The sequence below is a fragment of the Nannobrachium achirus genome (genome assembly GCF_963921795.1).
Source record: "Nannobrachium achirus genome assembly, chromosome: 7".
Taxonomy (NCBI): Eukaryota; Metazoa; Chordata; class Actinopteri; order Myctophiformes; family Myctophidae; genus Nannobrachium; species Nannobrachium achirus.
Window position 1 is genome coordinate 40,020,540 of NC_137816.1, and position 27,694 is coordinate 40,048,233.

Below are 27,694 nucleotides of genomic sequence, written 5' to 3' on the forward strand. Positions count from 1 at the left end.
AGACCCCCTCAATGACCCCTGGCGGTTGACTTACAATCAAATATTTGCACTTGAAATTCTCATAAATGTTGTGAGGTTGGTTGATCTTCTCATCCCAATGTCTGGTTTTGCATAAAATAATGACAGACAGTACTAATAGTATGAATGCAAACATGTGTCTAGACATCACAGGATTCAATATTCCTAGACTTAAAAACATAGAGCACACAAACTCAAAGCCACTGTAACCAAAATCTGGATTCTTTGTTTTATTGAAGCCAGGGCTGAGAAACAATTTCCTTATCTTTGTCTGCACAAGAAGCAAGATTCCACATGGCTGCTTACAGACTGCAGAACGGTATAAAGGTCATACAATCAAAACCCCAGAATGTATTCAGGACAAAATGCAGCCAGCCACCTGGGTACAATATCTTTATATCCTGATTCCTGAATAGAAAGGACTGGAAGCAAAAGCTTTAAATATGTAGTCTCAACAGGGCTGAAGGCAATTCACTAAACATTAAGTTGTAAAGAGGTTGTTCAGTAGTCTCATTCAGTCTTGGGCTTAAGGGTCAATCTCAAAGAGCAAGTGTTCATTTGAAACCAAGCGAAATGAGAACATGTCATTCCACTCAGAAAAAAAGAAAAAAGGGAAGTAGATTTACTTAAACCATTATAGGACATTTTGAAGAGCTACCTTGATGCTTGATGTTCTATTACCAAATAGATTCTAACTTAAGCTACTCTTAAAAGAAGTCTGAAGTAAGACATTGAACACATAGATGGGGATTTCTTAAATTGTTTTAAAGGACAGACCTGCAAAACACTGGGTATTTATTTGGTTTATCTGGGATATTTCCCAAATGGCCTCCCAAACAATCTGCCTAGCAATAGGTCTAGTGACAGTGATTCCAGAAAAGAAAAGAAACAAATAATAATATAAAGTCACAATATGGGTTACATCATTTAATTCTGAAAAATAGCTGACCACCAGGGGCACCTTGAATTAATTAAGCAGCAAATGCAGATAAATAATGCAATTTTAATGTGTAGGAAACTACTAAGAGCCATTAATTACATGTTCTAAAAAAGGCAAGGCAGGAGGAAATGTATGCATTCTGTATCTGTAACTGTAATAACAGGGAACGAATACAAGTGTCCAAAGGAAAGTGCTTATTTCAACATGTGGCTGTTCCAGTTTTGTGCTTCAATATTTTCAGCAACAGATCTCAGATGCATATTCTGTCCAATCAAAATAAACAAGCAAGCACTTCATTGTGATCAAATGAAAAACCAGAGCAGTTCCATCAGTATCTTGTGACAAAGGATTAGTTCATGCAAAAGTAAAGTAGACTGCACACCAAAGTGGTCTTGTGGTTATTCCCTTACAGAGCAAATATAACAAAAATAAAGACATTTAACCCCTACTTGAGATGTCAGGCCCAATTTGTTAACAGACCAACTTTCTGTATAAACCCCGTCCAAATACAACTCCTTCCTTACACACCTGAAAAATTGGGTATGAGGTCTCAAGTACGAGTATGGGTGAGTTTATAGTCAGACCTCCAGCTTGGAATGGTTTCTCCATGCAAAGACGAGGGAAAACAGTCTCTTGCAAATCGCACAGTTCATGACAAATTCTACAACAGAACTTATTAAAAAAAAAAGAAAAACAGAAAAATTGCATCTTTGGTGTTTCATTTTCCAATTTGCTCTACTGCAAGTGGGTGCGCTCTTCTGTCCTCATGTGAAATTTGTTAAAAGTTGAGTCAGATAAATCCATAGGATTGCGTATGGTAGATTTAAGTGAGATAATCTGCACTTTGATATGAATATAAGTGTCTGTGTCATGAACCATAAATAAAATAACAGATGTGATATCGCAGAGAATAAAATGTATATCACCATTATAACTGAAGTTAATTAAGCAACCCCTTAAAAAGGACAAAATGGTCAACTCGCCATGGACGAGTGAACATGACTAAAGGCAGGGTGCACTGCACAGTGACAAACTGAACTGTACATTGAAGGCAAAAGTCAACATTTTAAATGGGCACTGAGGATGATCACACAACAAAAGACTGGACTGGACAAATAGCTTTCCTACGGAGATACATTTCTACAGTTACATGTAGAAACTGGGAATGTTTTAATTTACATGCCAGGTGAAGTGAATATTAATACAAAACACTTGAAACTGAAAAACAGTACAGTCTGTCAAGCATTAAAAGGATAAGCTTAACATTTTTGTTTAAACCGTCAAACTAATTTCCATATGGGTTGGCCACAAAACAAGTGGTTTAAACCACATTAAGTGTTCGTCTGGGGGACGCAAATACTCTATAATTGTGGTTACTTCCAGATATCCTCAGCTATATACCTTTACAGTTCACATAAAGAAAGGCATTCACTCTATTGCTCAATTGAACATTGTCATCTAGGCCACAGAAATGTTCCTTTCTGAAAGATTACACAAAGACCACAGGCTTGTTGTACAAAAAAAAAAAGTAAAACAAAATAAATTACTTGAATGACAAAAGAACTGGACAAAAACGCGAAACTGTTGGTGCTACAGTGCATTTCCTCTTGAAGTAGACAAGCACCTCTACTATGACACAAACAGCGAACTGTGCCAGGCACTTGGGAGTTATAGTAGGAAAAGATGCTGCCCAAACCCTTCCCCAAACATATACACAAACACCTGTAGCCAAAAGAAGAGATTCTGTTGCAAACCGTTTGCCAGTCAAATCCCAGCCAGCCTTGAGTAAGAGACCGTTTCTTAGTAATTTGGATACAATAATTGCTTTTTGTACAAAAGAAATCTAACCAAAGCTTGAATAGCAATTTTTGCATTGTATATTTACAGCATCCTTCGAGATGACTAAGGCCCACATGTAAGGGGCAGACAACATGGTATGCTATCAGCTATCTGGATTTGTCATATTAGTGTCATGACATGAGTGGTATTTTAACAAGTTACGTGATAGATGTTCCTCCAAACGAGTAAGTGGTGCCGAGAAAAATAAAATAAAGTATTATTTTTGTATAAATACATCAGTATCATATTCAACATTTTTTTAAACATACTACATATGCTTGCAAGTATTTTAATTATTTTCCTTGAATATATTTAGTTTAAATATCTTTCCAATCGCTACCAAATTTCCTTCCATGAGATTAGCTGAACAAGAGGCCACAGGAGCAGTATGTTTCCACTCTTTAAGGACATGAGGGTTTGAGTGTTTACCCCAGTGACCAGGGGAGTGGGGGGCCTGCAGCCAAGAGCATTTGGCTGTCTTCCAGGGAGTGTGTGCACATTACCTTCAACTGACAGCCCTCGCACAACATTTACAGTTGAAGACTGAAACCAAAGCCAGGTCCTCAACACCCAACATCTCTTCTATCTCATAACCACCCCCCAAACACCCTGAAAATAAGAAAGAAAAAGAAAACACCCAAAATATCTGATAGCATCTGAAACTCATTTTGGCTAAACCACTGTCTCTGCTGACCGATAGACACTGGGAGTTTGGTCGATTTTGAGTGTTGTTTTGTAGTTGTTGTTGTTGTTGTTTATTTCTTTTCGTTGTAAAGTTTGTCATGTAAATGTTGTGTGTATTTTTCCAGCGTATTAATGCAGTTGGGACGTTGCAAGCAGTTTTTCGTTTCGTTTTGTTGCCTTCAAGCTTCGTTCTCCGTTGGTGGTGGTGGCGGCGGTACGTTGTTATCTGACACCATGGAGTCTGGTTTGCGGGTCATCCTGTCCAGCTCGGCCTGGACGTCAGTCAAACCCGGCTTCTGCCCTTGGGAAAAATAGGAGACAAAAAAATCCAGAAAGTAATCTCCTGTAGCTTCTGTGCGTGTACGTCCATGAATAACACAAAGAGCCAGCAAGCGGATGGATGGAGGATGGGGGGGGGTATGGTGGTCCCATGCTGGGACACCAGTGGCACACTGCCATGGTTAACGCACATGCAAAACCAATCAGAGGACAAGGGGAATGTGTTTTCATGCATTATCCTTTCAATGTGGTTTTACAGATATGGCGACTCTGCCCAAGGCTGGAACAAAAGCACATGTCAGTGGGGCGCAGACAATGAGACAAGTTAATGCAGCGTTTCCCCTCATCCATTCACCAGGAGCCCCCCCAGCTGTTTCACATATTTGCTCCCATACACAGTAAAACCCTCTGGTTGTTTAACTCTTGAGTGTACAAATGTTGAGCGTACATTTGTACATCCTCGGATGGAACAACAAATGGATAAATTAACAGAGGATTTTAAAGGCCTGAACATTTCGGAGCTACTTTGGACAGGCCTTAAGTAGCAAAAAAAAAAAAACTAAAACAGCTGAGGTTTACCCGAGCAACAGTTTGAAAAACAGCAGGTTAATTCATCGGTTAGACGTGCGTGATGAGCAGAGGACGGCAGTGAGATATGGCACGTGCATTTGTAGGCAACTTAAAAGTGTTTCTGCATGGCGTTTGGGACGATGTCTCTGCAGTCACGTGATGACATGAGCATGGAGGTTCTCGTGCATACAGGCCTTTCCCCACGTTCATCCAGGTTGAGGGAACGAGAAGAGGAAAATGCTTCCCTTTCTTCTTTTTTTTTTTTTTACTTTCTCTTACTGTGGGGAGAAATCTCCAGACAACAGCATGGTCCAAGGCCCACCATAAAACAAAAACAGACCTTGTACATCAGGGGTGGGCAACTTTCATGATTGAGAGGACCTCTATATTTCCACCTTCACTCCAGAGGGCCACATTGCATATTGCTATGTCTTACTTTGTCATTATAGTATCTCATACAAAAGAGCAGCGACGAGTTTTGAGCTTGTAGATCTGCTATTTTTGCTTCTTTTGAATTGGAATCCTGAATTATTTTGTTATTTTTGAATTGGAATCCTGAATGTAACAATTTGATTTAATGTAAAATGCGTTTAGTTATACTCATGTTAACTTTATGAACTTAAATACAAATACGTTGGACATAAAAAAGGCTAACATTTATACAAGTCATTAAAGCTATACTGTGTAAGTTGCTAAACTAGTGGTCAGTAGCGGTATTGCTTTTTTCGGCCATTTTTCGCCCGGAGTCGTCGCGGACCACCGGAGCGGCGCCGCAAACCACCGCGACGATACGAATCCGTGGAGGGGTAGAACCATGGTAGAACGTAATTTTCTGGCCAGGATGTGTTTATGATCCGCGATATGATTGGCCAACGTATACACAACGTATACAGATGATGCAGATGACGTCATTTTGCCGCGAAATTCTCCCCCCCTCACGGCTCATAGAAAACATATAAAGAGAAGGCTTTAGGAGCTGAAATTAACGGAGTGGGGGTTCTAAAACTTTAGCGATTTAACAGTTAGGACAATTTTAAGATTTGTTTTATAAAAAAAGTTACATGGTATAACTTTAAGCTACTAATATAGACGATGTTTGCATATTTGGAATTGTAACAGCTGAAATCAATAATGTACCAATATTCCGGTATCAACCTGCGGGCCGCATTAAGTGAAGGTGGGGGCCGCATGTGGCCCCTTATTCCGGTATCAACCTGAAGGTGGGGGCCGCATGTGGCCCCTGCGCCGCCAGTTGCCCATGTATGGTGTTGTGTACATAATGCCCCTCTTCTTTTAAAAATTGCTTATTACGTCCAGGTCCTGACATGGATATAAAACAACAGGACAGGGCTGACCAACGAGTGTAACCGGACAGTCTTTTTTTTTTTTTAAACAATGCTGTTAACCTGCAGGGCGGAGGGTGAGGCTACAGTAAGGCTGTCATCTTATCAGTCTGTGGAGGGGTCAGGATCTGTACCTGTTTTCATCTTATCAGTCTGTGGAGGGGTCAGGATCTGTACCTGTTTTCTTGGCGGATCCTTGCCCTCCAGTTCCCGTCACTGGGCTTCCAGGGGCCCCGGTCTTTTTACTCAACAGGCTGTTGAAGAAGTTAGCCAGCACTCCCTCGTTGGCAGCTGCCCCTGAGGGGGGGGGGGGGGGGGGGAGAGACACAGAACGTATGGCATTTAATATATTAAACGTGATCACAGGCTGAGGTTCCAAGGAATGAACACTCAATCATATGGATTCTTCACTAAGACGGTTGTCGTTTCATCAATCCATATAATTTTAGAACAAAACAAGGCTACCTACCAAGAGGTTTGTATAATTGAGCCACAGTGACCTCTGGTGGACGCAATTACAGACAGAATGACATAATGTAGCCTACATACAAGCAGACAACCATATTCACATAGTTCAAGTAATGCAGGGATGTCAAAGTCAAATACACAGAGGGCCAAAAAACTAAATTTGCTACATAGTGCAGTAATAATGTCAGTTGACCTCCCACTAATTGCAACAAAAACAAACTCATCTGATTTTGTGTTCCACATATGTCCCGAATGAGAGGGAAAAAGTCGCAAGGAATTGCATGAAGGGAAAATCCAGAATACATCATATACTGTATCTTGAAAACAGAATACTTTGAAGACAACATTTGGCAGGTGTGTTGCTGGGGGGCGCGTAGAAAACAAAAAGCCCATATCATTTCTCATTCTAGTTCAAAACTGGCTGAGAATGGAACAGGATTAATTTATTGGAAAACACAGACAAATGCCATCCATTTCAAGACCACTAGTCTACAAGGGGAAACTGCGTTACTGGCCTAAATTGAATAGGGTTTAACTCAAGAATGTATGTTTAGGTGGGAATGAGATAATGACAGACATGGCCGGTCCAGAGCAATGCAGGAATCCATTGTTTAGAGAAGTATTTTAATGGCTACCTTGGAGGGAGTGTTGCAGCTAGTTAACACCAAGACTTTGGAGAAATGCTTATCCCGTTAAAAGTTATTTTTTAGATAGAGATAGAGAATGTGAATTCAACAATACAGAAGCAACAATCAGGGTAGAAGCTTTCCTGTCTTTACTATGATACCTTCAATTGACATTTTAATTCACAACTAGGACGGTCAAATATTACATAATCGTCTCAAAGCAATTATTTGAGAGAATTCGCAATTATCTTCCATAAGTCAGAACCGTTTCCATTCATCTATATAAATTCATGTTTAAAAATAGATGTATTTTATTTTATTATTATCTTTTTTTTTTAATAGCGATGTTGCCATAAATGGCATAGCCTGTTTTGGCCATAGTAGAGTACTGTTGTACAGTAATTTCTTTGCATTTCCAAGTTATTTGTCCTATCTGTCTTTTGTTTACAAAGCCTAAAGGGAAAAAAAAAGGTTTATATGTTCAAGTATTCAATGCAAAACAAAAAAGAAAACAATATATTTAAATGCAATTACTCACTTTTCTGCAGTGAAATCAAATGCTATTTCTGCCATAACCGTGCACCAGACAAAAACGTAACTACTCATCTGATGAGTGCACGCCTCTCTCTTTATCAACTCAAAATGCTTACCCTTCATGTTGGGGTCAGGCTTTTTGACTGCCGTCATTGGTGAGCCACCAACAGTCACGTTAGGCTGACCCGCACGAGGGGAGGGTCTGGGTGAACCTGAGGCCGGCCGTCCTGGAGACTCCTGCAACACAACACGCACGACACACATGACTGAATGAGCATATTGTCACTGTCGGGTAGGAAACCTTGTAGGCTATGTCCAAAAATGTAACTTTTTCCAGGAAATGGAAAAAATAACCTGTGTTTCAATGGATCCAGTTATCATTTAGCCACAAGCTATTCTTAATACTTCACTACAGACAGACTTGGCATTCCTATTTGGGGATTAGGGTTAGCTCATTACTGGTGAAATACAATAAGACATATTTAGTTTTCAAAAATAGTAGATTGGCCATTCTTAAAGGAAAATTCCAGAATAAAACATATTAATCCTTAATCAGCCTTTTATCACGTCTGTACATACCTGGTATGATGGATTTTTATCATAGTCCTTCCAGTTTTTACTTCTCCTGGACTCCTCAGATCTCTCTCCCACAGCCAAAACGGTGGTCAATTGAGGTCCTCCAAAAGCGCTAATTTTCACCGCTGCAAAGTTACTTTTTTCTTCATAAATCTTCTATTTATAGTTCCAAGAGAGCCAGTAATCCACTGTTTTATCGCGGCTTGAGGGAAATGGCCGTTGTTTACATGATCCCAATAGTAGCACTCACAGAAGAAGAATGAAGTCTCGCGTGATTACCGCGCCCCCTTTAGCTTTTTCTTTAGCGCAAATGAAAGCTTTCTCCTGGAGTTATTACAGCCAGTATGTACACAACAAGACATCGTGGTATATATATAAAAAATAAGAAAGCAGAAGAATATAATCTAGTTAGTCTGTTGATCGCTAGAATCTAGTAATATGACTGAGAAGGATTCATAACAAAGCATTTTAACGGACTTCCTGTAGTCATAAGGTAATTCTATTACCTTTATTTTTTTCCTCAATACATTTCTTCGATTTTATTTATTATTTATTCATGGAATTACTTATAAAATAACTTTGACGTGTATTATTATTTGTAAACAATGTAGGCTACAATATAATCACAAAATAATCGTATTTTCCTCAAGACATTCTGCAATGCCTCACCAAATAAACTTTAGGTAAAAAGTACCTCATGAAAGACACGTTTCTGTGGTCATGAGGTAATTTTTACCTAAAGTTTATTTGGTGAGGCATTGCAGAATGTCTTGAGGAAAATACGATTATTTTGTGATTATATTGTAGCCTACATTGTTTACAAATAATAATACATGTCAAAATTATTTTGTAAGTAATTCCATGAATAAATAATAAATAAAATCGAAGAAATGTATTGAGGAAAATAAAAATAAATAAAGGTAATAGAATTACCTTATGACTACAGGAAGTCCGTTAAAATGCTTTGTTGTGAATCCTTCTCAGTACTAGATTCTAGCGATCAACAGACTAACTAGATTATATTCTTCTGCTTTCTTATTTTTTATATATATACCACGATGCCTTGTTGTGTACATACTGGCTGTAATAACTCCAGGAGAAAGCTTTCATTTGCGCTAAAGAAAAAGCTAAAGGGGGCGCGGTAATCACGCGAGACGAGAGACTTCATTCTTCTTCTGTGAGTGCTACTATTGGGATCATGTAAACAACGGCCATTTCCCTCAAGCCACGATAAAACAGTGGATTACTGGCTCTCTTGGAACTATAAATAGAAGATTTATGAAGAAAAAAGTAACTTTGCAGCGGTGAAAATTAGCGCTTTTGGAGGACCTCAATTGACCGCCGTTTTGGCTGTGGGAGAGAGATCTGAGGAGTCCAGGAGAAGTAAAAACTGGAAGGACTATGATAAAAATCCATCATACCAGGTATGTACAGACGTGATAAAAGGCTGATTAAGGATTAATATGTTTTATTCTGGAATTTTCCTTTAACACATATGGTGCCAACCCCGAGTTTCCCGAGTTTGTATTGGTACCAACGCTGTGCCAACCCCGAGTTTCCCGAGTTTGGGCCGTTTTTGAATAAAAAAATAAAATAAATAAAAAAATTCAAAAAAGTTTTTTGGACCTCCAGAAATGTGTTAGGCATGATCGCGATCGCGAAATTGCATGTTTAACCCCCATAGCAACCCATTCTTTCAAACATGGCAGCCATGTTTGTTTAGATCTGAAGAAAACATAATGGCTGATAAATCATGAATGCCTGAACGGATTTTCAAGCGGATTCTTTTGTTTGAAAGCTGTGAACAGTGGGCACACACGTGGTGCATCATCTAGGCATGGGCGTGCACGATCCGTGCACTATAAATTACATGGAAGTCTATGGAGACCATGGCATCAAGGGACATTGAAGAGAAAAAAATCATGGCACCAAAAAAGTTAAGCAATACGGTCATATGACAAAATATAAAATAGGCTTGAGGGCATTAATTTATGGAAAAAACAAAAACAAATGGGGAAATATGGACATACAAGGTTTCTGCCTAACAGCAATGATATCAAACATATAATGTAAAAAAATAATTGTAGCATGTTCATAGCCAGTCAAAATAAATAAAGCCATCAAGCAAAGAGTCAGCATTCTTAAAGAAAACATAAAGGTTGGATAGATAGGATGTGGAAGTAAACAAAAGGTGTGATAGAACAGTTGTTCTCAAATATTTTCAAGGACCCTCAAATTGATATTTGTTTGGCTGCAGACTCCCATCAGAAAATATGTTGTGCCAGGGACCCCCACAAGAGAAGATTTGTAAGCATTTTTCAAAAATAGCCAGTATACAAGGCGAAGCTCATAACTTATCACATTGTGAACTTGTAGATGGCTATTTTTGAACTTTCTTTTTTTGCTGGGGACCCCCTGAACCCCCCCCCCCCCCCCCCCCCCACGACCCAGGCTCATTTTGAGGACCACTGTGATAGAAGACACTTACTGTTGCACCTCTTGTTGGCGTAGCTGGTTGTTTCGCTAACAGAGACTATGGAGTGAGAAAGCGAAAAGAAAAATGAATGGAAGCATGAATGCTAATACAAGTTTCCAAAGTGCATTCCTAGACAAAATTGTATCTGAAATTCAGCATAGATGTTGTACTGCTCTCCTGATATACAATAACACCGCTGTAACGCTGCGCTCACACTGGCAGCTACAAAAGATACAAAGCGACGTGGCAAGTCGCTGTTGATGATTTGATCAACACACTCGCTGTTGTCAAGTATGCGTCTGATGAGCAAGAAAAATATAAAACGGTAATATAAAGCCTCGAGTTAAAAATAGCACAGAACTAGCTGACGGAAATAGATAATTAGTTTCCCCCCATTACAAGCAGGAAATTGTGTGGAGAGAAAGGTAAGTGGAAATTGCAGCTTCGTAGCTGCAGTTGAATTGAAGCCAGCTCAACTTGGATTATAGCTTTGTAGCACCTACAAATGTCGGGTGTCGCTTTGTATCTTCATCTTGCTGGCTTGCTTTGAAAATGAATGGTAGCCTGTAGCTGTCCGTATGAACTCAGTAAAATGGCATTCTAAATATGGTAGGCATCCTTGGTGACTTAAAGAGTGAAGAATGTAAACAATGACATATACCTGTTGCTTCATCAGGAATACCTGCTCGTCTTCTGCATTTATCTCCTTGTCGTGCACCAACTGTAAAGACGAGTGCATACGGGACGACATCAATGAGTGGAGGAGCTTGAATGAACTTTATCAGCAAGAAGAATTGGAATGTTGCCCTCCTACCTTTCGTACTGGAGGCTTCATAATGAAGTCTTCAAATGGATCCGCGGGTGAGACTGTTGTAAAGTTTTCGTGCAAAATCCCAATTTTCTTCTCATTATCCCATCCAGATGGACTAAATTTGGGAAGAAATACTTCAATTAGGTGACCGTTTCCCCCGCCCCCCAAAAATGTGTGTAAGCAACTGAATACAGTACATAGTAAAGTCATTAAGTGGCCACAAGACATGTGAAGCGGTGAACCATGATTGTTGTCACTTGGCGTTCATTTCTTTTTAGCCATCTTGACTTCATGGAGTCCCTTTTTAATTCTTCATCAGATAAGACAGGCAAACTAGGAAGACAATTTGAAAAAGAGTCAGAGCTGGTAAAGGTTTCACTTACATGAACACTGCATCCTTCTCCACCACTAAGGCAGGCGAGGTGAACTGAAAGTCATATATTTTATGAGCTATGTATTTGTAAAGAAGATCTAAATTCTTCTCCTCTTTGACTGAGGTGTAGATCAGACCAGCTCCATCTGGTAGGCGGTGTTAAGCTGAGGAACAGTCATAGGGAGGCACAGAGGATATGCGGTTCTTTTACTGGGTAGATACATGCAACCAATTAGCACACTAGGGTACTTATGCAAATATGTTATGTATCTTCATACAATGAACAGACACCATGGTCTCTACAAAAACAAGCATGGTACCGGCTCAACTCACTAATGATCATTGTCTCCACCAGCCGAAGGCTGAGGGAGAGTATGTTTTCCCGTCCGTCCGTCCGTCCGTCCGTCCGTCCGTCCGTCCGTGCGTCCGTCCGTGCGTCCGTGCGTGCGTCCTCGCAGTTTGTGAACAGCTAATCTCAGTCACCGTTGGCCCGATCGCTGCCAAACTGAGCACACACACTCCCTGGATGCCAATCTAGAACCTCTGCCCCACATTTTTCAAATCAGCCTCATGGTGGCGCTATAACAGGCCGATTTGTGTGGCCTGGTTGTTACCAGCTAATCTCCGTCGCCGTTGGCCCGATCGCTGCCAAACTGAGCACACACACTCCCTGGATGCTAATTCAGAACCTCTGCCCCACATTTTTTAAATCAGCCTCATGGTGGCGCTATAACAGGCCGATTTGTGTGGCCTGGTGGAGACCTGTGCTCGGAAGAGCACTGCTTCTAGTTATAATATGTTATAATTTTGATTACTCACTCTTTATCTCAGAGGAAGGCTGTGGACTGTTCAGAAACCTGCCTGCTACCAGTGACATCATTGGTAGGCAGGTTTGGACATTCCCCTGCGATGATGTCCACAGCCCTTCTCTGAGACACAAAATGGCTTGTCCTTTATGTGGTTAAACCCATACTCACAATGCAGGATAACTGTGTTCAAAGTGCCCATCAAGTGTCACAACAATCCACTAGTGAATACACCCATTAGATTTTGAGAAACTTTGCTTCCCCCACCTTGCAAGTGAAAGGTTTGGCATAAGGGTGTTGCTAGAGCAAACGCTAAGGCACCACAAAACCTGTAGCATGGGTCATCCTCTGGGGAACATTAATGTGCACAGTAAATGTATTATTATTCCATGGCAATCCATTCATTAAGAGATGTGACCTTGCCTTCCTTAGAGCCCTGCCGCTAGAGGGCCAAAACAAGTAAACCGGAGGTCAGACTATTGACTGTCAATCTAGCAGGGCTGAACAGAAGCACAGGTAAACAGTAATCAGATTGTGGCAAATGTTCAATTATAGAAATATCAAGGCATTCGATTGAGAGACAAAATATCAAGGCTGGCATTTGATCGGGAGGAGGACAAAAAGAAGAAAAAAAGCATTGTTTTAACAACATATTGACTACAGTTTGACTATAGTCACACTAGAAGAAAGGATACACTTTAAGCAGAATCGCCTAATGTGAGACTGGATGAAGTCAAAGTGCTCCTCTCTGTAGTCATGCTCCTTCTCCAATACACTGACTGCGTCACACTGAAGAGACAAGAGGTATACAGCCATTATTACAGATGACATAGTATGAGACTCAATTACATTATGCTCTGGACAAAAGGAGAACATTGCTCTGCTTACCCTCATCGAGCTTAATTTATACTTTGTCATCACTTGCCAAAAATAACAGATTTTCGATGAGCAACCCTTACAGTCATCCAACGAAGTATGAATTGAGCTTCAGTCTTTGCCCACATGACCACATTCCAGGCACGTGCGCACATAGACATCAAAGGGGGCTTGAGCCCCTGCCCTTTTATCCGTCTGTAAAAAGTGCCCTCTCCAGACCAGGAATGCAGTTTTCACTATGGTGTAAGTAAGAACCTGAAGGCAGCATTAAGAGAATTACCTTGTCCAAACTCTCCTGAACTTGAATGCAGCATATGAAGTTGAAAGGATTGCCCTCCGTGTAGAAATCCATGCCATAAACCACCTCTCTAGTATAGATTGATAATGCTTAGTTCAGTGTGGTATCAAGCACCGCTTGGAGGTCTGCAATTTTTGATATTTTTACCAAAAGGCCCTTTTAGAAATTTCAGCCCCTGCCTCTCTAACATTCTCTGGACGTCGCTGCCACATTCTTACTCCGTCTTCCACTCCCCTACCTTCAAATCTGGTCCAACTCATATTCTCTCACCCCATCAACCTGCATTTCTCTCCTTCTTACAATTCCATCTTGCCGTTTAGGCAAACGGGTACTGTCTGTCAAGCAGCACTCAAATTCAACAGGCCAGCAATCAGCTCTCACAGATACACCTCTCCATGGTGACCACAAGGGGGAGGCGATGTGACAACATCCATGCGGGGCGGGCTAGCCTGGCATAGCCAGCCTATACTAATGCAGCTAACTAACTGCAGTATATATCATCCCCACCTTGTTTTAACATGGGTAGGCTAGGGCTAGGGCCAGGCAGCCACTTCCTCAAATTAAACATGGCCGTGTCCCGGCCGACAGCAGGGCCTGGTTAAATATGCAGGAGACAGTCATCAAATATAAATACTCCTCCTACACTCTTCTCTATGGATCTGATCAAAAGTTTCCAAAACACTTGGAATAAAGTAAATAGATGCATATCACTCAGTGTATATTATGGAATGGAGTCTCCATCGTCACAGCATAAAGCCTACCAATTTCATCTCTAGTCATTATCATCTGTGGCATGATTTGACCAGTATGGTAGAAACACCACTCACAAAACGTCTTGTTTAAAACATCTTTATAGGCTTTGATATTCTCCATTAGGCATAAGATATTTATGCCTCATTCATTTCTAGAGGAAAGACTTAAAGAATTCAAAGAATGATGAACAGAGAGCATTTGCCAGTTCCTATAGGATCATCCATCCATTAGGCAGCACACAAGAAATTAACTAAATCATTACCCTTTTTTCTGGGGTGAACATTGTATTTCTAGCCCCAGCTAAGGTACTTTCGTTAAGAGAATTGTTTTTAAAGTGAATTTTTCTGAAACCAAAATGCATATTATGTACACAAAGTTATACTTATATTTTTGTTTTAAGGCTTATAGAAAGAGTACAATGTCTTCAACCTAAAGTACAACTGAAAATAAAGGAACTAACGCCTAAAGAGAACTCTTCTAGCCTAGGTCAGGAAGAGAAATAGACCACTTGTATAAATGAGTCCCTCAAGAGAAAAATAAATCCACTGTGAGAAAGACAGAGCAAGCAACAGACAGGAAAAGGCACACACTGAACATTTCCCTGTTTCACATCTACCATGTGAAAGTGTGCTCATGGCTACATTGTGTTCCTCAGCACTAGCCATTACCCAGAAGGCTTACTGGGGAGTATAATGCTGGCCTTTCATCAGAAACGGGACACTGCGTCGCAGGCAGAAGCAACGCATCAAACTGAGGACAACATAGCGTCAGAGCTGACCTGGAAAAGGCACAAAGACTTGCACAGGCAGACGTTTGATTTGCACAGTGGCACGTGGGCACATTTCGGTCCTTAAAGTCTCCAGGCCCACCCTGCCCAGAATTGGGACTTCCAATAGGGTTGTACAGTTTCCATTTTTTCTAAACCCCGGTTTAGGCTCCCCAAAAAACCCCGGTACACGGCTTTATACATTTCAAGTTTTAACATGCTTTTATCTGGTCTGAGATGACAGGACTCCCCTTTTCAGTCCACGTTTATCAAAAAAGCACCTCGGTTAAGGCAGGACTCGCCCGCGGAAGCTTGTGCTTGGCTGCGCGGGGGTGCCCAAAGTCGGGGGGATGAAGATGTACTATTCTGGCTCCTGGTTTACAACTTCTATCAGCGTTGAGTCAGCTCAAGCGGACATCGCTCTTTTTAACTTGCTCGGCAGTGTCTCACGTGGATCAGGTCCGCTTGAGACAGTGTGCCTCCCGTCGTCTTCACTAACCAAGGCTTGTTTGATACACGCGGACTGATAGACGGTTAGACCTGCAAAAAAAGGGACTCCCTTTCTTCCCTTGACAGCTACTATAGCGACAAGTTGGCTAACGAAGCCGTTAGCTCGGCCGTATGACTGCATCGCGTGCCAAAAATAGCAGATCTACAAGCTTGTGGCTCGTCAACCGTGCACCGCGTTGTGAGCTTGTAGATCCACTGTTTTTCACTATAAGCTAAGCCTCACCTCTGTAGTCTGTATTTGGTTAGTGCTGTCGAATTTCTTTTGAGACCTGGTCTCCCTCCAGCTGTTAATGATGCGTGATTTCTGCTGCTTCCGTAAACACGTTCACAATCACATGTGTATGCACAATCAGATGCGTGCGGCGGAGCACGTCACACATGCGGTTTTGCCGGTTTGGCTTACGAGACTGTCAACATTTTATAACACCGTATTATACCGTTAAACCGAAATACCGTACAACCCTAACTTCCAAAATGTGTTTAGATACATTTTGAGCAAGATGGAGAAGCCTCCGATTGGCTTATAAAAGTAGATACAAGCTCGCAAAACACACCATGATGCAACGCATTATGAGATTGTAGATCAGCCATTTTCCTTCCCAATCCAATTTAGATGCCCGCAACTTGCGTATCAGTCAACACAGACACAGAGTACCAATCCAAAATAATACCAATGCATAAGAGTATAAAACAGTAGTGCAGCATCAACTGAAGCATTCAAAATACGGTACGTTACTGTAAATGAAATATCAATGTGATAAATGATGACGTGGCATAGGATTGGCATACTTGCCTATATCAGCATTTTAGGCTGTTATCGGCAGCTGAAACGGATACTGGTATCGGGAACATCTCTAATCCTGCAAGGAGCTTTTACCTTTGTGCAAACTATTAGCACTGGAATGCCCAGGTTGTGTGTGAGTGTGTCTTCTCCCAGAGGCAGAACAACGTCCTCATCCTCTCCTGCCGTCGGCGCTCGTCTCTGTGGGGAGGACGAGGAGGCATCCTCTGGTTCTGCGTACTCCTGGAACGCCTTCACCACTGGTCAACGAGCAGAGGGAGAGAAAGGCATCAACGCGTCAGTTAGGGTTGTCACTAACCTGACATTTTACTTTAATTGTTGTACAAAACAAATAATTGCACATGGTAGATAAGACAAATAACTTCAATATACAGACATGACACTACCAGTACCAGTCAGACAACATACCACATTATTTCCTCATTTATTGATTTCAATATTTTGAATAAAATGTCTGTATTCTCTCAATTGACAATGTATGAACAAGACGATTTTATGCAAAATGTGATAATTGTGTGTAACATTCAAGGATTAGGATGCCAGGTCCTCCTCTTCAATTGCACACAGGAGGAGACCCAAGACCCAACACACAGCCAAGGACAGGTAAAAAGGGTTATCTGTTTGTCAGTGCTGCTGATTTCAACTCCCACAGTCTATGCAGTTGACCCTAGGCTTTAGCACACATGTAGTAGGACAAAATGTCATACTATAGTATTTTTAGTCCTACTACAGCATTATTAATATGTCTTACCACAGCAGTGGTTCTCAACCAGTGGTCCGGGGACCACCGGAGGGCCTTGAGGGGGTTCCAGGTGGTCCCCAGCTGGAGTTGGTAACCAAATGGATCCTTATAGATATTTAACCCTTATCCTTAAACGTCCATTTGGTTTAATTGTATGCTCTCAAGAGTTAAATTGTACTACAACATTGTTAATTACAGGAATGGATTTGACAAAAGTTCCATTGAGGTATCTTTTTATCATTTATGCTGGTGCCATTGTGATATTCTTTCCTTTCAATACATTTTAAAGCATAAATACAACAACAAATCCCTAACTCATTGCATTATTAGGCAATATAATTATTATAACATTAAAGTTATACCATGTCACTTTTTTTATAAAACAAATCTTAAAATTGTCCTAACTGTTAAATCGCTAAAGTTTTAGAACACCCACTCTGTTATTTTCAGCTTCTAAAGCCTTCTCTTTATATGTTTTCTATGATCCTTGCCGGGGTCCGGTTTTCGCGGAAAAATAGCGTCATCTGCATCATTTGTATACGTTGGCCAATCACATCGCGAATCATACACATACTACCGGCCAATCACAGCTTATCTGCCGCGTCTTCAGGAAGTAGCCTCGCTCAGCTACAGTGTTTACCATGGATAAGGATTCTTAACCTCTTAATCCCCAAATCCTGGCCAGAAAAGATGCGTTCTACCCCTCCACGGATTTGTATCGGTCGCGGTGGTTTGCAGCGCCGCTCCGGTGGTCCGCAGCGGTGGTCCGCGAGTGACTCCGGGCGAAAAACGGCCGAAAAAAGCAATACCGCTACTGACCACTAGTTTAGCAACTTACACAGTATAACTTTAAGTAATGTAGAATCATTAACCACTCTGAAGAATACTTTATCCACTAAATATGCTTTTACACATGTTCTCCGATTTCTCACCAATATGAATATTAATATTGTCCGGCCATCAACCCTTCTGTAGGACAGCAAAACTGTATGTTCCCATTGTTCTATCCCAGCTGTGTGTAGGATGCAACTCCTCAGTTGCTGGGTACGAGGTGTAGGGATTTGGGATGCAGGAAGCTATGGCCTACTTCCTCAGTCAAGAATGCAGTTATGGATGACCTACAAAGTTAGAATGACTTCCTGATTCCCCCCTATACCACCAAGAATGTGTGAGCCAAAATTATTACTTCTCTGCCATGGGATTTGACATACCGGCCCGGGGAGTGGACAAATGTAAGAAATGTGATCACAATTCCCTCTCCGATTCAGCAAATCTGAATCTGAATTCTGATTAAGCAAATCCAATGCTGCTGAACATACCGTGGACCGTATAAAGATGTACACAAATATGCATTTAAAATCGGACTCTGATTTCTACGGGTTTGATTTTTAGTTTTGACCCCTGTGAACATGATCTGATTGCAGTGAAGTCAGCAAGTCACACAGCCGTTCTGTATCTACTGTAGATATTGCCGCCGTAGCTACGTTGTCCAGTGCCCATGGCATAGCCAGTGATTTATAGTTTGGTGTAGGCTTTACAGTTTTAGCCGTATCACTGCCACAAATCTAGATAGCAGTGTTTTGCACTTACATGTAGGGGTGTCTTCTAAAAATCGACGAATCGACGCGTCGTTTTAAGCCCCGGGAATCGACGCCAATTGTTTGAGTCGAAGCGAAAATATTTTTTTTTTTTATATCACCAGTTAGCCTACTACTGCCAGTACTGCTGTGCACTGTCTGCTGGACTGGTGTGGTGTCATGTACTTCCAATGAGAAGTAGCAATTGGCGAACAGTTATTTATTGTCTCGCACCAGCGTCGGGTTGAAAGTGAGACGGAACGGCCAGAACGGTTCAGACCGCCGCTTCGTTAAAACATTCAGAGCCGGGACAGTGTTCCGTTAAGAGGAGGAAGCACGCTGTCAAAATCCCATATTAAATAACCTGCCACAGCACAAACGCGCGTCCACGAAGTAGTAAACAATCTTCTAAAGTCAAATTAACATACACAAGTGTAGGCTACAAGTTACATTTTCTAATTAAAGTGCTTCTGAATTGTTCCAGTGTTGTAATCCATGATGAATGATTGTGTTTCGCTGTGTTTGCGTCCATGACATGTCCACACTGCTGGCTCAAGCGGGAGCTGTGCCTCCACCTGTTTATGATCCTTTTCTGAAATGAATCCGTTCTCGACACTGACTCATTACTCTGTCAGTGCTCTGTGTCCCGCGACTGCGGACTGGATCCCATCGTTCATTTAAAAGAGCCGTTCAAGAGAGCGGAATCGTTCGCGAATGTCTCATCTCTACTGCACGCTGCCGAGAGACGGGGCAGAGTTGAAACAGCGGAGATGTTTTATTTGTTTTAACGGTGTGTTATAACTCTATGGTTCTACACTGCTATGCAGATAACATTTGTGCTCGCGCACCGATATCACCGAAAACACTGTGTATTCAATTCATCTCTTAATGTATTATTCTATTATGTTGACGTGGTTTAAAGCAACACTTTTTTTTTTTTTTTTTTACACAAAGTAGACTATAAAACGATTCGTCGACGCGTCGGATTAACCCCCGCGACTCGAGTCGACTTCATAAATCCTGTGTCGAAGACAGCCCTACTTACATGTCATGTTTATATTCACTCACACTAGTGGTACAGAGGAGTATGGCAGTGAAGTGAAGGTGTGCACTAGAAGAGGCATTGCTGGACAAAGAGCAAGTTTGTTTAGCATTGTTGAGGAGGCGGCGGTTACATCATAAAAAGCTGAGACAGTACAATATAGAGAGACTTGAAGATGTTCAATGTGAATAGATTTGAATTTGATTATATAACAATATACTGGTAGTGTCTATTCATCTCTCCCAATTCTACTCACATTGATCTCATCCAGAGATTAGCAAAGCAGACGAAACAGACAAATTACAGCTGTGTCCAGGTAGCTCCTTAACCCTTTCCAAGCCACGGGGAGCCCCTTAACCCATTTAGGCCTAACCTATAGAATAGGGCTAAATCAGAAATTAGCCTACAAAACATATATGTTGCTACATACTGTACATGTACTGTAAGCCCCTCCCAAACAGCAAAATGTGTTCCCGGATTAAAACCGTACTATATCGGACTTCCTAGGGGGGGACTCAGCCGCTCGTCTTTTCCCGTACTTTCCCGTATTTACCGAAATAAATGATTTTCATCAGAAAATCGGCGATCATCTAACCTTCCCTAGTCACCACTCGTGCATCGATAGCTCATGGCTGGTCTGACATGAAGCAGAAGTGATGTCATGGCCCTTTCCTTCTCCAAGGCACCTTCCCCCATTCGGTTACTCGGTCTGTACACGAGTGCTTCTACTGCAGCCATGCTGGGGGCTATGCTAGCGAAACTTTTCAGTTCTACTCTTGAGTCACACGTGGATTATTTGAGGGGACATTTACGTGAACGGATCGCGCACGCGAAACGCACGGGGACATGATGCGTCAGCCGAATCTCCCACTCTAAGCCAATGCAGATTGAGAATTTCACTGGGAACTGGGGTGAGTATACAACGGGGGATCGCGGTATGGTAATGGGGGATGAAGACCACGTGATATAGCGCTGGATGTCTGGTAAAATGAATGCGGTTCAGATCATAATATAATAATAGAAATTTCACGGCTAATCTACCAACAACCATTCTATTTCGGACGGCAAAGAGTTAAGAGGTGTAAGGTAAAGCTAACGGCATAGTAGACCGCTTAGCGTCGACCTACAGAGACACCTCGATGCAGAGGCATAAACTAGGCATTAACTATATAATGTCAACATAAAGATGTTCACAAAGATAACAGAATACAGTACTTGGTACTGTTTAACTACTATTTTGTTTGTTGGCCTCAAAAAGAAAATATGAGAGAAAAAAAAGACAGACCGTGGTGTGAACATTGTTTATGATAACCTGTGCCATGTGCCTATTTTGCCTTGAACTAAAGTACACCTAGCCTGTTTTGCATAAACTTACTATGTTCTTTAGGGTTTACTGGGACCTCTAGGAATGTTGTGTGAAAATTTTGCTAGACCACAGCAAGCCTCTATAACTGGGGATTTGGGATTTTCTTCCTTCAAGCCACATACTACAGATTACACTGTTGGGAAGTCAAAGCCTATAAAGTACATTTCTTACATAACACAGCCAGCCAGAGATACATTATTAAAGACGGCCATATGCCAGTTAATATATAATGATCAACTCCCGTTATTGAATAACAGGGAAATATGTTAGGCTACTAAATGTGTAATTAGTGATCTTAAAAAAGGTTATAAGGTAAACCAGCTAGTTCCGCAAGTAGTTGAATTATAGGTAGGTAATCTGACCGGTTTTCTTTTACAAAATAACAGCCGTCAGCACAGCACATCTGTCTGAAGTAGCACAGATTAACTAGTCATTAGACAGCAAGAACCAAATCAAGCATCAGTGCAAATATAATGTGCTTATTCTACAATGTGAATGTGAAGGAATGAGCACAAGTTTCTGGACTGTTTAAGCATGGTAGCAGTATATTAAGTTTCAACATGGGGGAAAGCTAGTAATTATATTCTGACTTGTATCAAGTTATTAACTTATTTAAAAAAATGCATTGGCAAAAAGTTTTATGACCTTATACGACTAATGTTCACCGAGACATACAAAGACATACATGAATGATATAGCAGCTTCTTTCATTGATTTGAAAGAAATTGACCTCAAGTCTAAACAAGGTAACCAGAAAATGAACCAACAGTTTTTCCACATACAAGGGCCACCAATAGAATTCCTTTTGTCAGAAATCAGTAAATCAACAATCTCATGTCTTTTTTTTGTGTGTGTCATCCAGCGAATGGCTTATCCAGTATCCTGACTTGAGGAAGCTCCAGCAGACAGCCTACTCCAGTTACAGGTCTGGAGTCAGAACATCCAGCCCACTGAATGAATTCAGACCAACTCGGCTTACGTCCCTTCCTTTCCCTGACGCTACTGTCAAGAGGGGAGGGAACCATGATGCAAGAGGCCTGCAAGACTGACTGAACAAAAGCAACACACACACACACACACACACACACACACACACACACACACACACACACACACACACACACTGACCATGCACAACAAATACACTCTCTGGATTGGTATCACCAATCTGCTATGTGCAGTGCCAGTGATGACATCATATCTGACAGGCTGTAAAATGCCCTATCTGGATGACATGCTCTTGCTAAAACCATGGGTGGAGTCAAATAAGATTGTCTAAGGAGAGAGTACAATGTACATAACCATAACCATAACGTAACCTAACCGTAACCTAACCATTTCTAAGATTAAGAAGCTCAAATTTGCTTGACAATTGACACGTACCAACCTACTTCCCTTTCCTCTTTTGCAAAACTTTCAGAGCCCAAGCGAACAGTTCCATTTCTACACTATCAATAGTTACATTTACAAACACAGGATTTTACAGTGTAACATACATAGACTATATTAAAGCAATAAGCCACAAGAGGCGAGTGGTTACCGGGGTATTATACACCGGCTGAGAGGCGTTGGGAAACACGAGGCGTCAGCTGAGTGTTTCAGACCCTCTCAGCTCCTTTGAATTTGAATTGAATTGAAATTGACATATATATATACTGTATTGACATTTACAAACAACATGAACAAACTCGTACATTTCCACTAACAGAGAAATACACTGCCATAACACAACGTGGAAGATTTGCATAAGCAGAACAGTCACAGCAAGTAACCTTTGGAGATGGAGACAGACACGCCTGGCGTTAAAAAAAGAAATGTAGAAAACCTGCAGGCTAAACCAACTTGTTTCAAGTAAAAGAAGATTTCTGAGTACTAAGAAACAGTTCAAGCCATGGTTCAAGTCTAAATTAAAAAGAATCACAGCATCTCAATGTATCACAAGTATTGAGCTCTAGAAAACTGCCTCTAGTCAAAAAACACAGCTGAGTATCATGGGCCTAGCTAATGATGACCAGGGGCGTCACAAGGGGGGGGAAAGTGGGACTGAGTAACAAGGGCCCAATGTGGAGGGGCCTTAATTATTTGATACTTTAGCTATTGAAAAATAGCAGGTCTACAAGCTCACAGCGCGGCACCGAGTGCGGCGCTGCAAGCTTGAAGCTTGTAGATCAGCTATTTTTTAAAAGTCATGAAAACGTTTGCAAATCTTTGAATATATGTATTTTTTAAGCGAACATTTGTAACTTAAATTTTGCTTCTGGGGGGTCCCTGGAACTAAATATTTTGAGATGGGGGTCCGTGGCCATATACATATCAATTTGGGGGTCCTTCACATGAAAAAGTTTGAGCACCACTGACATAGAAACATATGTTTTTCAAAAAACCTTAGAAATATTTGAAATATTCAAAGACTTGCACAAAGTTTTCACGATTCTTCAAAAATAGCAGATCTACAAGCTCGCAGCGTGGCACTCGGTGCAGCGCTGAGCTTATATATCTGCTATTTTTCAACAGTTAAAGCACAAAAGAATGCGTTCCCAGTCTAAATTAGTTCAACCCCCTCCCCCTATGAAGAACATTCATGGGGGGCCCGCACTGAATCCTTGTACCCAGGGCCCAGAATTTGGTGCGACACCCTGATGATGACCTAGAAACATCCATGACAATGTGAAATGTTATATGCTTGCTTGCCTGTGCAATGCAGTGACTAAGCCTTCCTTCCTTTTGTATGAGGAGCAAGGCAGCGTTCGTTGGGACTCCATTTATATATACAGTAAATAATAAATATATAAATGAATGATAGTGACACCACTTTTGGATGCTTCATTTTGAAAAGGCATCTGAAATGCTGTATGACCCTCCCTAGCTTAATAACTGATGATCCCACATTGTAACTTATGTAATTAAATGATTAATTACTCTGTAAACAAATTCTCCACTAAATGGCCATCACATAGGAATCTTGGATAGTTTTTGCCCAAATGATCATGCATGTCACAACACAACTAATAGAATTTAGATTTAAATCACTCAGTTATCCTTTGGACAATAATGTCTAATCTTGTCATCGCAAACTTCATTGACCAAATGGCAAAGCATGTGAGGAACGTAATTTCACACCAACTGTGACACCTGCCACCTTTCACCACCAGGTCCCCAAATATCCCAGCCACTCACTGACCAACTAGAAACATGTTAACTCTTGATATACAGGGTTAGCAAATACCCTCTAAGGCCCGCATTAAGAAATACTTGAAATAAAAAATTGAAAAAAATCAGATGGTGTTGTAGGAGTCCTATTAACACATGGGCGGCCAAGGTTTATAACATTTATAGCTGTTGCTGGTGCCACCATTGACTTACGTTATGTTTTGATGAGCCCCGCAAGCTTCGTGCGTGTGCACGTGCGTGTCCAGAGAAGATTGAGGAGGTACTCCATTTGTTTACAAACGCTCGCGAAACTCGCGGTAAAAAAATCGCGGTAAATTCGCGGTAAAGTGTCGCCGTGAAAACAATCAGCTCTCTGCCTCCATGGGGCTGTTTTTACCTCATTCTCAGATAAAGCCGTTCTTATGTTTCAAAGTAGAATCTAAAGCCATGTAAAATCCTTCCGTGTGGGGAGAGACAGGGGGCTTCCTGCCCTGGCTGGGTGACGTAATGGATTCAGGGCATGCAAAGGGAAGCTGCGGTCTCGAAAAGTTAACTATTTGTTGACTCGTCCCTCGACGATATAACTTCCTGTGGCAGGGTGACATCTAGTGGCCATAACTCGTCCCTGAACGCGTTTGGCTCCCCAAGTGTTAAGAGGAAAATGTAATGTTTTTTTCAAAAAAATGTTTTTGTAAGATTTTATAGCCATAAATCAAAAATCATAAATCATGCTCTAATTTACATATGGGGGATATTTTTCACAATAATAACATATGTACATGTTCTAGACATTCTAATGATCACCAAAAAAAATAGTACAGGCATTTTACTTATGTTTTTGTGAGGTATAGCTTCCATGAAAAAGTGAGATGTTGTTCGTCAAAACTCTGGAATTTCAGCGGGTGTGGCGGGTGTGAATGTCAGCCCCTGTGGGGGGTATTTATATGCAAATATTGTGGCCAATGGCATTGTAATACTAAACAATAGAATCCAATGGTGGTGTTTAGGTGGTAGGGGGAGCTAAAATAAAATGATTTAAACCTTTTTTTGGATAAAATACAAACGTTGTAATATTACAACCGTGGGCCTTAGAGGGTTAAAACGTGCTTTGTATACAAAAAGTCAAGGAAAGAGCTGGACTATGTTTCCCCTTCAATTTCTAATTTTGTGCTGCTGTATCCATTGATTGAATGTCATTAGTACACCCTCAACTGCACAGTGATTGAGATGAGATGCCCATAAATACATTCACTCATTTACGTACTTTTCTGTTCCATTTCCCTCATCTGTTCAGGAGGGATCTTGAGCTTGTCCACGTGATCACGTAGCACACTAGCCCATTTCTGTAGCGACTCCATAATGGTCCATGGTCGTGACATGTCCACAACAAACACGGCCAGGCAGTCACTGAGGGACTCAGCCGATACGGCAAATTTAAGCAGGCCTTTATAGTACAGGTCTCCATCCAGGATCCATACGTTACATCGGGTAAGGTCTGCAAAGAAGAAGTAGTCACAAATAGGGCTGTTACGATCATGATATATTAGTTGACGATTAATGTAACCGTTTACATTTCTGCAAAATTTGAAACAATACAAATAAATGACTGACAGTGACTGGTACCCATAATCAACATAGGCGTGAACAGGCCACACATTTAATATTTTACCCCTTCAAGCATTCTTTTAAGCTAAAATAGCCAATCTACAAGCTCACAGCGTGTCGTGTAGATCTGCCATTTTTCAACAGATAGGCCTACATGTTTGTACATATATGAATGGAAGTGACGTGACGTTTATACAAAAACAATTGCAAATATTTTAAATAATTGCAATTAGGCAATTATGTAATTGTGAAAGACAGGCCTATAGTCACAAATAATAAAGAATAAATCCATTAAATACCGGTACTAATATTGACCAACAGCCTCAAAAGAGCATCAGCAGCCAGACTCACCATCTCTGTCCTCATCGTGGACATTCAGGTAGAGGTACTCCAACCCTCTCCCTTTCTTGTTGTGTTCCATTCCTTGAAGCTTTGCCATGATCGTGGTCTTTCCTGATCCATCCTCACCTGGGACATTTGGACAGTCCTGTCATTGTTTGATTTCTTGCACTCATAATGCACACACTGTTCTTGACAATATCAATAAATAAAGCATAATAATTACGAGTAACAATCGCCAAATTAAATGATGATCTATTAAATGAAACATATGATTGTCATGTTATGGTAGGACTAGCTCTGGTGAGCTATAATAGGACCGTAATAGTATGTAGCCAAAAACACGCAACTGATTTTATACCTACCAAATACGAGTATATTTTTTCCAGGTGGCAACTTTGAACTTGAACGTGTTGAGACCTCACTCAGTATTGATGACCTGCAAAGAATCCACAAATCACGTATTTAAAATAGGAAATGGGACTTGACAACAAAGTCGCTAACACCACGGTGAGTGAGCATTTATCACACTGGATTCTTGGGCGTTAGTAGCATGACAATCAGGTGCTCTGTCTGTATTGATAGCTTCCACTTCTAACTATAGTCCCCATTCATTACTCATAGTGACCAGTTTTATTTCACAGAATCATGGTCACCAAACCTTCACCCCGGAGTTAAAAGATAACAGTTTAAATCTGGCTGCTGTGAGAACAGTGAGATGTGTCCCAGAGCAACAGTAAAAAGCAGGAAATACAGCCAAGAAAACAACAACACAGCAATGGACTACAAATGAATGGACGCTTTGCGTTATTAAAACGAAATAGCTTTAAAACAACAATAAAAAGAGATAGAGAACGTATAACACCCCTGATGCCAAGCGTTGATACAAAAAATGCTGCACTTGACAACAAGTATACATAATAGGTTGTCTGTCATTAGCTAACAGTTGACGTTGCTGCTAGCCGGCTGCTTTCGGTGATGTTGGTTAGCTTGGTGCCAGTAGATTTTTAGCTGGTAATATCTACTGTTCAGCAGCTTGGACAGATTATTAAAATGTAAAAGTATGGAGTCTGGCGATCTTACGGATGATCACCATCCGACTAGTTAAATGTCAATAACGTTACACCAGTTGACAGCTATAATGTTGTGGGGAACTCGCTATGTAGTCACAAGCTGAGGGTTGGCTAACGTTAGCGGACATGCTAACATAGGCTAAAGGCTACTGCTTCGCCGGGTTTTGTGCTGGAAAGCAGCGGACAGATAGAAGTAGTGGTGAAGCAACAATGATAACGTGCTGCTTTTCGTTGTGGAAGTTGTTGGAAGAAGGCACGAAGACTGTGAGAAAAGGAGTCCAACTCACCAGAGGCTTTGTCCTTCCTCGTCTTCGTTGTTGTTGTCGCCCGAGCCGGCTGCGCCCAGGAGTTGGTTCTCCAGAACGGGAGCCATCTTCTCTCTCTACTCTACTCTAGCAACCACAAAGACAAGGCCCGACTAGGGCGCCCCTATGGACCTCCTTCCTTCCTTT

At 41.2% G+C, this 27,694-nt stretch overlaps 1 protein-coding gene across 2 annotated transcripts; it reads right to left on the bottom strand.

The window, feature by feature from the left end:
• Nucleotides 1–219: 219 nt before the first annotated feature.
• On the bottom strand, nucleotides 220–27,620 carry dync1li2 (dynein, cytoplasmic 1, light intermediate chain 2). Of its 2 annotated transcripts, none has more exons than XM_080729219.1 (13): nucleotides 27,530–27,620; nucleotides 26,535–26,608; nucleotides 26,182–26,298; nucleotides 25,490–25,720; nucleotides 16,424–16,587; nucleotides 13,039–13,132; nucleotides 11,548–11,683; nucleotides 11,168–11,279; nucleotides 11,015–11,074; nucleotides 10,366–10,410; nucleotides 7,418–7,538; nucleotides 5,851–5,970; nucleotides 220–3,777 (listed from the first exon to the last, which is right to left on the bottom strand). In XM_080729219.1, the coding sequence occupies exons 1-13, from the start codon at nucleotides 27,613–27,615 to the stop codon at nucleotides 3,761–3,763; spliced, it is 1,377 nt and encodes a 458-aa protein (XP_080585345.1). In that variant the 5' UTR covers nucleotides 27,616–27,620; the 3' UTR covers nucleotides 220–3,760. The 2 variants fall into 2 exon arrangements, with proteins under 2 accessions (XP_080585345.1, XP_080585344.1); XM_080729218.1 differs by having other exon boundaries at nucleotides 220–3,782.
• Nucleotides 27,621–27,694: the final 74 nt, after the last annotated feature.